The 14,108-nt window shown below is 37.7% G+C and overlaps 1 protein-coding gene across 1 annotated transcript in view; it reads left to right on the forward strand.

Moving 5' to 3' along the window:
• Positions 1-14,108, forward strand: part of LOC131070900 (probable alpha-amylase 2) — a 229,350-nt gene that overhangs the window by 177,589 nt on the left and 37,653 nt on the right. The window contains exons 9-10 of the mRNA XM_058006569.2: positions 13,754-13,842; positions 13,969-14,091. Of these exons, the coding sequence (XP_057862552.2) occupies positions 13,754-13,842; positions 13,969-14,091 (212 nt within the window). The remainder of the gene's footprint in view (positions 1-13,753; positions 13,843-13,968; positions 14,092-14,108) is intronic.

Here is a 14,108-nt window from a genome sequence, read left to right on the forward strand (position 1 = left end):
CAGGTCTGTGACCTTTACAGTCTTAACAGTGTGCTATCTATTCAGAAGTTCTGAATTTTCATCCAATTATCAATCAACTCATTTTATAAATGACAATGCAATCTTGTCATAGATTCTTTACATATCTACTTTTAGTTAAATTTGGTGTTGTTTTTTGATTATGTGAATAACTTATTCTGGCTTTGGTGATGTTTATTTCAATATCTAATTTGGTATTTTCTTTGAGTTTAAATCTTTTGTAGCACTCAAAGTTTGTTAAGCTCTAAGATATAATGTGCTAGAGAAAAAGTGCCACTTTTAGTTCTTGACCATCCTGCATTTTCCTGGCCTCGTCATTTGTATCTTAAATCTTGTTACTTATCTGTTTGTAAAATGCTTTCTCTTATATTCAAATCTGGCTTTTGGAGACAATCTAGTTGAACTGTAGATTATTTAGTATTGTGTAAATCTCCAGGACTTATGTCAAAAGGTTAAATAAAATCCACATAAAAGTGTGGGTTTTGTTTTTCAACCAAATATATTTTAAATTTCCAACTACTTTTCAGGACAGAGATGTAATCGGTCAGTATTTTGTTTTGAAATCTTCTTTTATTTTAGCTTTATTGTCCAATTTTATCCATATATATAACAGGACTTCATTTAACATGATAATTTATATTAATATGTTAAGCTTTTTACATTCATTTTGCATTACCTATTTTTTTTTCTTTGAGGGTTTTCTTTAGACAATTTTCTCTAGTGTCTGCATTTTGGGTTCTCATGCAACTTGTATCCAAAGTTGAAAATCTTGTGCTTGGTATTTCTTTCACCCATTGCTTTTCCATTTGAAACTGTGCTAGTCTGTTATCAGCATCACTTACAAGTTACAACAGGCCAATGAAGAGGATAATCTTTGGTTTGCAGGTTCGATTACTATGGTGTTTACTCAGTTTTTAGACAAAATACAGGCCGTTTTACACAGTAACAGAAAAAGAAAAAGAACACGAGTAGTCATGTTGTAAACGTACTTGGGAACTATGCCATGCTATTTTGATTTGTTTGCCCAGGACTTTCAATAAACTGCTCAAACGTGGGTCAAACCACAAAAAAAGCATGTAATTGGAAAGAAACTATGTCTAAAACAAGCGTGGTTGAAGAACACGTGGTTTTTTCTCATAAGTTGTGGGTTTTTTCTATCAGCACTCAACCCATCCATAAACAAGCTTGATGAAGCAAAGCTCATTACTGTTGACGTGTCTGAAATCGCATCACTACGGTTCCATCCGATCAACGCAGAATAGAATACTAAGCATCCTGTCCTCTCTTGAAATAAGGAAATCCCTAATGCTGTTTTTTTTATTTGATCAAAGGGGATTACCTCAATGTTTTGGTTGTCAGATCTTGACTGCAGGATAACTTAGTGGTTTGATTTGTTTTGCTAGGATCACAAAGGGGACTTACGGCTAGGTGAACAACTTTCCAGTGAGTTCCCTAAAATTCTAACAGTCTTATTATCAGTTGATTTCAGTTGGATTGATACTAACTCAGCTGGACTGTGGTTTCTTTTTGGTAAAAAAAGGGGAAAAAGAGGGATAGGGAAAAGAGATATAGAAAATCTGATTAATTAACTAAGATAACATGTTCAGGAAAAACGGGACAGAAACCTCCAAATAACCAGATTTAACATTATCAACGATTTAAGCACAATGTTTGTAAAAATCCAGTGCAATCTTCAAGGAGAACTAGATTTTCATGCTACTAAACATAAATTCAGAATTTTAACATTCATTCACTTACTGTTTAATAACCGAACTGAGCATATAAGTGGGTTCAGATTAACCATGTAGGGGGAATGACAATCAATCGGTCCTTAATGGTATGAACAGCGAGGATTCTATTAGATGTTTATCCTAAAAAATGCTATTGAAAATAAAAGACATAACAAAATAATTTAAATGATGAAGAAGGAGACCATGCACTCACAAAGAAATGAAACAGCCTTAATTTTCCATTAATCTTGTGTAAATTTCGCCAGAGCTTCAGCAACAATCTTAAACTTCTTACCAAAATAAGGGAAAACCAGTCCCTTTAAATAGATTTCCAAAAATAGATAAATGGCCAAGATTTAAACTAAAGTAAGTGGCCCAGATTCATATGTACAAAATAGTACCCATACCCATAAATAGAAGGTAAATATCAACAACCACCCAAAGGAGAACAATAACTACCTAAAAAAGGTAATTAATAACTATCCATAACAACTCAAAAAGTGCACATGCACAGAGCTCAAAATTTGCAGCTGACTTGGCAGCCAAATATGAACTTTATGGCCAAAAGTGCTTTTTCAGATTTTAAAAGAAAAATGCATTTTATGAAAGCACTTTTTCCTTTCTTGCTACAGACTCCTTTGTGATAAACTCGACCTCGTCGCGTAGGTACTCTCCCCAGATATCCCGATCGGCTACGCGCTCTACCGGAACGTAGTCCTGAAATCTTAGACATAACTTGAATAGTTCGGTTGTTGGTGGCATAGGAGGATTAAACATTTTGTAATGAATACCCTGTAGGAGGCTATCTAAATTCTCCAGTTCCTCCCTCCAGTATGACTTGTGATTTTCAAAGCATGATATGTCCGCTTGCAGCCCACCAACAAAATCTAGATCCTCCATGGAGTAAGTGACCCTGGGCTTAAGCCTGTCCTCCCACTGTGGTTGTACCTCATTATCTTCCATACTATTTTTCCAACTGGGAACCATTGATTTGAGGATCCTTTCACCAAGATCCTTCACATTTGATAAAGTGTCATCGCACTTATCCTGCATTTTATTGATATTATCCTTCATGTCGTTCTTCATGCTGAGGGTCCAATACCATTCCTTGAAGGTATTGACATCATAAGGATTTAGGATAATATCAATAGTGGGGATTTGAGAGCAGGTCCAAAATAGAGCCCTAATGAGGGGCAATGCCCTCGCAATTGCCTCATGAGTGTTATAGCACTCCTTCCTTAACTTACACATTTTGATAATAGTGGATTCCCTATGGAGGGCCATTTCGCGCAAATCCTTGAAGATTTGCTCTCCTCTTTCCTTAATGTTTTGAATCCATTCCCTGATGGCCATGGCGGTATCTCGTACTCCTTCAAACTCTGTGGTGGTCCTTTGAGCCAATGCTGTTGGGGGAACATGGGATTCAGGGGCATTATGTAATGGTCTCAGTAGGTGATCAATGTACCCCTCAGCCTGCTCAATACGAACTCGATACATGTCTTTCTCAGCAGTTATCTCTTCGAGTTGCCTGAGCATGTTTTGCATGGAGTCCTTGAACTCCTCCCTTTCCTATTCCTTGGTGGCTCGTCCGATTGGGACAGTTGTGATGCTATAATCAGCCAGTGTAACTTGATTTGTTGGCTTATCGACAGGTGGGGTGGCGATATGGAGGGTACGGTTCCTTTGTTCATCCTTGGTTATCCAGGAATAGGCTTTAGGCTTTTTCTTCCCTTTGGACTTTGCTTCCCCTATGCGTGAGAGAATGTCCTCCAAGTCAATGGGTGGCTTGGTGGCTGCCTTTCGCTAAGCTCGAGCAATTAACCAATCTTGAGGTATAGTCTGCCCTGATGTTATGGTTAAATTCCCACTCTACTCCTTAATGCTTTCAGCTGGTTCATTGCATATTTGTAGCTGATCTGTTACAGGGGGAGTGGAGGAGGTGTCAAGTCCTTTGCTTGCAGCTGAATTCTCTCCTACTTTGCTGAACAATTGTCTGGTATCTACATGTGATGGTTGTTCTTCAGTTCTATCAGGCTCGCGGGTCTCATCCGTCTTTTGCTCTCCTTCAACTATGGAGTCATCCTTGCTGGTACAGTGCAGTTGCAGTTCATGGTGGCTCCCCTGGGTGGGTTCTTGCACATCAACCCCTTGAGTGGACAGAATTTCTCCTTCCTCAACTTGATTCTCAGGTTCACCAGACTCAATGAACCTCACCTCTGTATTTAGCCGGTCTTGTGCAGGAGGATCATCAGCTCCGAATGCATCAACATCGCTCTGGGAAGGCGGAGCAGGTATATAATCAAGTTCAATTACATCATCAGATGAACTGGGGTCTTTTGATGATGAAGTGACCTCCGGTCTCCTAATAGGGATCTTCTCCGTTCTTGTCCTTTTAGATGTCCGAGTCCCTCTGCTGGCTTTAGCTTTCTTCTTTTTTTCGGGCTTTTCAACCTCTTCTTTTGGTGCACTCGAGGTTCCCTCATCTTCAGAGGACTGAGAATCAAGGCTACCCATCATATGGTAGGTGAACTGGACTCCCTCATGAATTAGCCACTCAATTTGCTGGTGTAACCACTGATCAGTGTACCTTCCTGGGGCTGCCATAATTGCCTCAAAATCAGTGATTGGATCCTGTGACCAATCGATACCTGGCAAGAGATGTCTTATTGCCTCAAACTCCCGAACTTGTAAGCAATTTCCAGAATCCGTTAACTAATTCGGGACCCGACGGTATTCATAAAGTTGCATTTGCTGCACACTTAGCCTTCAATATTCGCGCCGTCAGACCTCATAGTCATCAAAACAATTCTTCCAATAATCTTCAATTGACTCCTTTGCTTTGTAGCGCCTGTCGTAGGCTCTCTTCGCCAGATGGTCATGATCAAAACATTTCCTTGGGAAATGTTCTTGTAGGCCATAGGAGGCTAACTCAGCAAGGGATTCTTCGGCATGAGTTGGATTCTTTAAATGGACATCGAGGTTACCTAAAATCATAGGGAAGGCGAATCTAGACTGCTTCTAGTCACTGAGTAAACTGTTCGCCGGACGTGCCTACCTTGCAACTTCCAGAAGAACTATTTTGTCGGTTGGATATCGTGGAAGTTGGAAAGGAGCACCTTCAAAGCCATCTATTCGGATATAGGAGAATCTTGGGAACTGAATGAACCGGGCGCCATACCTCTGTACCAAAATGGTAGCTTGCTCTGAGAGCCTTATGTGTAATCCCCCTTGCATCAACTTGACTAGGCGCATTGTGAAGGCGTCATTGGCACGCTCATACTGGCCAATTGCATAAGCAGGGTTGTTCTTTTCCCTTTGAGCTATGTCCTGATAATGTAATTGTGGATAGCAATCGTACACCTTCACTTGATTGGGCCCGTTCCCAATTTCACCCTTCATGATTAAACTTGGCAGTGGCTGGTTTCGGGCAAACATATAGACTAGATAGGATGTCATGGTAAAGTACTTTTTCTCCTCAAGTTCGACCAACTGGGTATGGATGTTGTCACTTATGATCTGGGCCCAGTCGAACTTGGATTTCTTGGCGAAGACTTGCTCTGTAAAGTAGAACATCCACTTTTCAAAGTTGGATTGGGAGAGTCCCATAACCCTGCTGAGCAATGTGACCATGTTTCCATGCTCATTGTGAAAGTCACTTCTGGGGGTCTTTTTCCCAATTCTGATGCTTGGAGGTCTTCTTTCCTTATATCACTCCTCATTTATTAATGTCCTGCATTTGGCAGGGTTCATATCTGTTGTCCTCATTTTTGTTTTCAAAAATGAAGGACCATTACATAAAATTTTTGTGAAAAAATGAAAATTTTACTCTATGGAACGCTTCCCGAGTCAAAATTTCTACTAATCCTTGGACTGGCTTAATCCTCAGTCCGTCCCCGAACTACGTTTTGAATTTCGTCGCATTCTGGATTCGTTTGCTATGTCTTTCCTTCAATTTCAGGTTTTTTCTCCTTGACTGCAGGTGGGAAATTTCTCTTGAATTGCAAGTTTTAATGATTTCCATTGTTTTGGTCTTTGGAGGGGAATTTTTAGCTTATTACATGTGCACTTTTATTAAAAGATGAATACTTGTAATTTGTTTTAAATTTCCCTTTGTTGTTTTTATTATTTTTATTGTTTTTTGGCTTTTTTAGTTAAAATAGGGATTTTTTGGTTAAGTTACAAGTAAACTTGTAGTTCTCTCCAAAAAGCCCTACTTTAATGGTTTTTACATGTAATAGGGATTTTAAACCCCTATTACATATGTGCAAGTAAATTATAACTTGTTATAGTTGTTTTATTTCCCCTTTACAAGTGATTTTAAACTTGCATCTCTCTCAAAAAATCCCGATTTTGCCTTGTAAATGAAAAAGTGACAATTTAAAACTTGCACTTTGTCTCCAAAAACCTGATTTTGCTCATAAAGTGCATTTTTGACATTTTAAACTTGCTATTTGGCCAAAAAATCCCGATTTTGCCCAACATGTTGAAAAAGTGAAATTTTAAACTTGTTATATCTTCTAAAAAACCCGATTTTCATTGTTTCAATGCATTTCGAACTTGTTATTGGTTCCAAAAAACCCGAATTGCAAGGAAAAACGTTTTTTTTGAGGATTTTAGGCAAATTTTTGTGGAGATTTTTTGGGAGATAGAAGGTGTTCTGGATTCCTCCCTATTTTTATGCATTTTGAAACTCTTCTCATGCCATTTGGTGGATTTGTTTGCTGGTTTGAAGGCGTTTTAACAGCAAAAACGTTTTTGAAAATGCCACGTTCTACTTCTTCAAATGCCACGAATCATACCTCTCCTAAGTCGTTTTGGCTTCTTTCATCTAGGCATGGAGATTGGAGCTTTGTTTGATTCATTTTTCATGCATTTGCTGCCACGTTTTTCAGTTTTGGGCATTTTTTCAAAAACGTGGCTAGGGTTTTGGAATGCGGTTAATTTCTTTTTAAGAGTTCTCCTTCCTTCTTTCAAAGATTAATCATCTTGTTGAAGAGGCATTTTCAGATTGGAGCAAGGTAAGATTTCTTTTCTTCTTGTTTCATTTTTCTTGTTTTCAAATATGTTGGTTCTTCCCCAAAAAAGGGGTTTTGTGAGAGAGATTTTCCCCTTTGTAAAGCAATTTTAGAATTGAATTGTTCTTCCCCATTTTCCTTCTTTACTTGTAATAGGGATTTTAAATCCCGATTACAAGTTGGATGAAAATCATTGTTCTTCCCTTACAGATAAAAGATTTAACCATCTTTTGTTGAAATTCTAAGTTGCAAAGATGAAAAATACCCATTCTTTCAAAATCGGGTTTTTAGAACTGGATTACATGTTGAAAGTTCTTCCCATTTTCTTGAAGATGGTCTTCCCAAAATCTTTTCATATTCATTTCCATCATCCGTACATACCATTTCATCCACTCATTTCACACCTTCATTCATTTTCCCCATTTAAAGTCTACCTGCGGTCAGCCATCCAGAACCCGAAATTGGTCCAAAATGCACTCAAAAACACTTGAAAATGAGTTCTAAAGGTCCAATTACAAGTGCAAACTTGTAGTTACCCATTACACATATGAAGTTGCATGTTTGTTCCCCGCAATTGTAAGTTAATTCTCTTGTTTTCCCACACATGTAATGCAACTTCCAAAACCCGAAATTCACTTGTGAGCCCATTTTTGCATCAATTTATCCCTTCCCTTGTCAGTTCAGTTTGCACACAGGATCTACCAAATTAATGGATTAAGGCATGGGCCTTATTTTGCAAGAAGATTTCAAGAATGAAGGATGATACAAAGAAGAGATACAACAACAATTCATGGTTGAGAGCATAGAATGCTTTCAAGACAAAGATGGTCATGACATGAAAAGAGGAAGGCAACCCTTTCCCTCCTGAAAAGATAGTACTACCCCAAGCAAGAAGACAAGGATGCAAGTTCCCATTCCGGTTCAAGATGTCTTTACCAATCCAGAATACTTCAAGTTCTAGCATCCTGAAGCGACATGAAGATCATCACAGACAAAGGATGATGCAGTTAGAGTCGTGTCTTTAGACACATGGAATAGTTTTAGTTATGCATTTGTAATTTTGTTTTGACAAGTTACATGTAAAAAATAACTTTGTAATTGCAAGTTAACTCATTACTTGCACTTGTGTAATTACATGTAAGGCAACTACAAGTTGTGTTCAGTTAGGACTATAGTTGGAATAAGTCTTAGTTATTTACTGAAGTCTTAGTTAGTTATTGAATAAGTCTTGGTGGTTGAGACAATCTCTCAAGTTAGTTAGGATCCTCCCACCTTTTTCTCAAGGCTCCTCTTCTATAAATACTTGAGGGATCTATTGTAATCTTGATCTTTTGGAAAGCAAGCAAAAACTCTGCCAAATTTACAGCAAAGAAGTCTTTGAGCTTTCATGTGTAAATTTAAGAATTGAAAGGAATAGAAGGAAATTGCTCAAGCTTTGGGTCTTTGTGCTACATTCTTGAGTTAGTGTTCTATATTATCTTTCTTGCAAGTGTTCCTTAAAGAGCTTAATCACATCTGATTTGCAGTCTTTGTGTTGCAAGTAGTTGAGGTTAATATAGATTAAAACAAATATTTTGTTGAGAAAAGTTGTAAGTCTTTGTGCTTTCACTTGTTCTTAGGAGAATTTAAGAGTAGATTTTGTGAGAAATAGCTGTAAGTCTTTGAGCTTATACTACTTCCCATTCTTTTAAGTAGAAAAGAATAAGATGTTTCAATCTTTGACCTATTATAATTTGTCATTTATAGCATTAATATAGAAAAGGGTAGATAGGACTTCACATAATCAAGTCTTTGAGTTTGATATTGTTGTCTCGTCCCAAAAGAAGTGACGAAAGTCTTTGCACTTTCAGGAAACTTCATTTCCTTTCTCTCATTTCATTTTGAAAGTGGTTACTGTTGTTTATATCAAATCGCTATCCTTTTCTGTGAAGAGAAAGGGATATTGTCTTTCTTGAAGGAAGAAGAAAGATTGTTGTCCCATCCTATTTTATTTTCAAATTTGTAGTTAGATAGGGGGAGCCTTCCCTTAATTAGGAGAGTTTTACTCACACGCTGTGGTTGAAACCACAATTTTGTATATTTCTCCAAGTGTACAAAATTTTCAACCAACAATATCATATGCCACTTGCACTTCATCTATAGTTGTTGCTATGGGGTTGTTCGGGAAGGGGATGTCAAATGCGTCACCAATGGCCTCAGGAGTGAAGTCAGCTAGGACCATATTCTCAAGGAGCACCAATCTGGTGTTTGGTTGGTAATGTCAGGCAGCCTCTACAACCAGCTCATAATTCTGCACTGACGGGGGAAATCCTGCTGCCTGGGCGATACCACTTTCCATCATCCGCCTAGGCCTGCCATAGGCGTTAGGGGAGAATACTCTGTCTTTGAAATCTTGAATATCAATGTGGCCTAGGTCAGTATCACCTACATTTTCCCATACGCTTTGAACCTTTGATTCCCTCAGTCCTCCCCTCTGATACTGATATTTCATCTTTTCGCCCCTGCGAGGGATGTCTGATTTGGATGCTCAAGATGTTTCGGCTTCACCAAGTGTCTTTGAGGACTCTACCGCAGATTTAGGCATCTATCCTGCACAGCCGGATGCGGATTACAAGACGAGATAAAGGAAACAAAACGGGTTAGATAAAAGGGATACGTTAGCACACAAGGATTAATTGAAAACCGAATTTTGAAGAAAGAAAGATACCTCAGCGAAAGAGCTTGATTAATTTGAACATGAACATTATGAAGCTCTTTGATTATAAATTTACTTATTCGGCTGCAGTTCAAGGACTTAGGCGATTTTGACTGCTAAATTTGCACTTAGACATTTTAAGATCAATTTTCAAAAACGGATGAGGTTAAATATTCCCCAAGTCCGAAAATGCATTTCTGGTTAACTCCTAGGAACAGACTCTAATTTTAACTGCATGTTTGATGCCTTTCAAACGGGAAAAGATGCGGTTTAATGACTTAAATCATTTAATCAATTTTGCATAAACACATCTATCCAATTTTGCATACATTTTAAACGATTCTAAGAGAGACAAAGCAAACTTACCTGGCAAAATACGGTGTCAATACGCACAAATCCGGCCTGCAAGAATGATTTCCTTTGAAATTTGAAAAATGCCTCTCTTATGCCCTATGCTTTTGAAAAGACAAATGCACAGCTTGCTAATTTGGAATGGGAGGGTTTCTGCAATTTCAAATTTTAACGGTTAACACCCTATTTCTTATTTCGTGCCTAAGTTTGGAGAAGAATGCAGTTTTGAAGACTTAGATTTAGCAACTTACCTTGGACGGAATTTCAGGTGTTTTTACTTCTGCTGCAAGCTCTTACTTTGCGATTTTAATGGCAAACTTCGGGGGTTTGGAATGTTTTTCAAACTTTAACTTCTGCGTTCTTCCTCTATGGTGTCAAACTTGGGCGTTTTACAGCTCTAAGCAAACTTCAAACTTTCACGATTTTACCTTTGGCGTTAAAAAATGGGTTTGTGATCTCTTGAATACCCTCTTATATCGCGATATTGCCAAACTTTGGGATTTTAGACAGGTTTGCAAGCTTTAAAATTTTAACACTTTCCCCCTTATGGCGAATTTCGGGGAATGAGGGAGTTTTGAAAACCTTAACCTCGCGATTTCCTTCTTCTTGAAACTTTAAACATCGCGATTCTCCTTTGCGGCTCGATTTCAGCAAATGAAGGAGGTTTGATCTTCGCAAGAGTTTATAAACTTCGCGATTTTAGCTTTATGCGAACTTCGGGATTCATAGAGTGATTGCAAAGCTTTAAAACTATGGCGTGATTTATCCTCAAGTCGCGAGCTTCGGGGTTGACCTGCTCCTTTTCAAACTCTATAAAATCGCAATTTTAGACTTGGATGAAAACCTTGGTGATTGTCACTTGATTGGAAATTTTGGTGATTTTACGTTTCATGCTACCTTATACCTCCGCGATTCCCTCCAGGTTGTGAACTTCGACGTTTGGAGATGGTTTGAAAACTTTTTAACTTTTGACACTTACCCCCCATAGTGCGAATTTCAGCGTTTTTGGCCAGTTCGCAAACTTTTCATTTTCTTGCAATTTTCCCTCTTAGTGCGAAAATCGGGGTTTGGATTGCTTTTTCAAACTTTTACAAAAAATCGCGATTTACCTCTTTATTTGAAACTCGGAGTTTTTAGACCTTTTGAGAACTTCGGGAGTTTAGAGCATTTTGCAAGCCTGTTGAAAGATTTCGCACTTTTATGCCTTATTGGCAAATTTCAGCGTTTTGGGCACTTTTGAAAAGTTTTTAAAAACTGACATTTTTCCTCCTTTCAATCTCCCTTTTGTGAAAATCGGCACTTTGGGTTCTTTTGCGACTTTAGACGTTTCATCATTTTGGGAATTTTGCAAGCTTTTGCCATTTCTCACTTAACTTAGGCAATTTTACAATTTTAAGCGATATTCTTGGAATTTTAACGCCCAAACGTTAAACTCACCTTGCAGATTCCCAGGCTTCCGCTCATGACATCATCTCCTGGACTGATTACGGGCACGCTCAAAAAAGGGCGCGAGACACCCTACGCAGAACTCAACAGGGCGAAGGCGAAAAGACCAAAAAAAAAGAGGGGGACCCTGTCGGCAACAGGGAGCATGTGCAACACACAACAATTACGCACTGACTCCAACCAACTCATCACTTCTATTGTTTGAATAAACATTTCCTAGATAAATTGTTAGAGAAAATAAAACTTGGCTTTGTAATTGGTAAATCTCTAGATGTGCCAAAATGAATTTATTGGGATGCCTTAAGCATGATTCCTTAACCTTATGGGAATTGAGGTCTATCAAAATGAATGTAATAATGTTACATCATGATTTCTATCCTATTTAATGTGCCAGGGTTGGTGCATAGGGGCATCTTCAAGGGAATTAACCCTTTTTATCCTTTAGATCTTTGACCTTTCACGAAGCTCATGAGTAAATTTGGATTTACTTATCCAACCAACTTGAGTGGTAAGGGCAGTAAGAATTTTTAACTCAATTTAAAGGACACCTCAACTCCATAGGTATCTAAGCTAGTTGAATTGAAAATAACAGGACTCCTTAACTCTCTTGGCCTCTAGGTATCTTCAAATGACTATAGTAGGATGCTTCAATCCCTTCAAATTGTAGGCCTGGCCAAATGAATATATTAGATGTGTCAATCACAAAAAGAATCTAGATCTGCCCATGCCAGGTCTTACATTCTTAATAGGCTATAGATTGAATAGAAAATCAGCAGTAATTGATCGGCAAAGCATGAGTCTTAATTGTAATCACATACCTATATCTTATTGAAAAGTAAACTTAAATAACAAGTCAAGCAATGAAATACCAATATAGATAAATAACTTAATGAATTGTTGTACAGTTATTATGTACAAGTTCAAAGCCTGCTTTCTAATCTTCATTTGTGACGACTTTAATACAGTGCTGAGGAGATACTCTCATGCAAACCAAGCTTCTTCAAGTGCATTCTCCAATTTTGTTTCACGAGTAATGAGTCTATGACTACATGCCCTCAAGACTGAAAAAATGATAATGAGACTCAGAGTAATTTATAACATAGATCTTTATTTATGTCATATAATTGAAGTTTGGACTTTCTTTCTCTTTCCGTGCTATCTATTTGACATGAAGTAACATTTGCATTTTTTCCCCATTTTTAACTGTTATTGTCGTTTAATTTGCTGTGTCTTTTCCACTTTAAGCCTATCTAATTGAATTTCATTTACACATTTTGTTTTCTGTGCTATTAACATGCAAGTATGATGTGACTATGGTTTTACACGAGATATTTATAAATTTATGTATTTGTTTCTTGTTTTTCTGACTGAATGGTTTACACATCATGTCTGTTTGTTGAAAGCATTATACTTATTTACCCATCCATTTTGGGTTCCATACAACTTCTTAGGTTATTTGCTCAAGATAAATATCAGCATCGTCGCTTTCTTAAGTCGAGAATTAATATCCATCTTCAGCAGCAACTTGATGCTGTAATCCTTTCTTGCAACATATTGTTGATTTGATGTAGTCTTCCTGTTTATCTTTCCTGTGTGGACAAACAAAATAGTAGTTTATTCACTTGAACTTCCAACACATCTGAATGTTCATTATTTGACTGCTTTATATAAGTTAGTACCTTACCTCTCCATTTAAAGTGTTTCTCCGTGATATCTTGTCTGAAAAAGTTAAAATTCTATTACTTAAATATAAATAATATACATCTGCCCAGGCCTTAAATAAGAGGAGGGCCAAGGTGCTGCCATTTGTTATGTGAAATAGCTTTTCCAGTGGAAAAACCAGCCAAGATCCAAAGATAACCAAACAGAAACATAGGCAGAAACAGGACCACTAACTATCCAAATCTAACAGCACAGATTAGATACATAATGAGAGTGATTCTCTTCTACTGATCCTGACTTATGAATTTGGTCAGTTATCATGGAGTAAATAGCTTCATTTATTACCCTCCTTTGTGCATGTTACGTCTATGCCCTAACTTGCAGTTGACATATGACTTGCCTATTCTGGATAGGATTCCTTAGGGAACCAATTTGTGTGGGAAGATAAGCTTGAGGCTTAGGGATCACATGGGTCTATCCAGTGGAGCTTTCACCAGGTGTAGCTTTTCACTGGGGATTTAGCAGCTGTTGTAGGCATTCACACAATATTCTATTGATCTTGTCTGTGGTGAGGAGGTGGTCAACGGCCTCCACTTTATGATTTTCCATGTTAAAGTTCGGAACTAGATATGATAAGTTATTACTAAGCAGTATGTTTAATAAGCTCCATTAGTCCTTACATGCATTAGCATCAAATAAAATTGAAGTCTTTTCAAGCTGAACAAAAATTCTAGCTATTAAGTGTTGAAAGAGTAATGGATTTACAGCAAAGCATCCAAAATAAAAGGCTCATATTTTATTTTGTAAGCTAAGGAACTTTCAACAAATTGTTGCAGATAGCCATAGACAGAGAATAATTGATTGGATTGATAGTACTGGTGGGCTCTGTGCTGCGTTTGATTTTACAACAAAGGGCATTCTCCAGGTTTGCATGTTTTATACAGTTTGAGTTGTTAATATAACTACGTGGGTATTTTTTTTTACTATGGGATAAATTAATAGTTTCTGTTGGGATTCTGAATTGATGGATGTCACAATTTTTTAAATATAGGAAGCAGTCAAGGGTGAGTGGTGGCGTTTACGTGATTCTCAAGGAAAGCCAGCTGGAGTTCTTGGTTGGTGGCCATCAAGAGCTGTTACTTTTATTGAAAACCATGATACAGGATCAACACAGGTGTGATGAAATTTTCC

The sequence above is a fragment of the Cryptomeria japonica genome, chromosome 1 (genome assembly GCF_030272615.1).
Source record: "Cryptomeria japonica chromosome 1, Sugi_1.0, whole genome shotgun sequence".
NCBI classification, from domain to species: domain Eukaryota; kingdom Viridiplantae; phylum Streptophyta; class Pinopsida; order Cupressales; family Cupressaceae; genus Cryptomeria; species Cryptomeria japonica.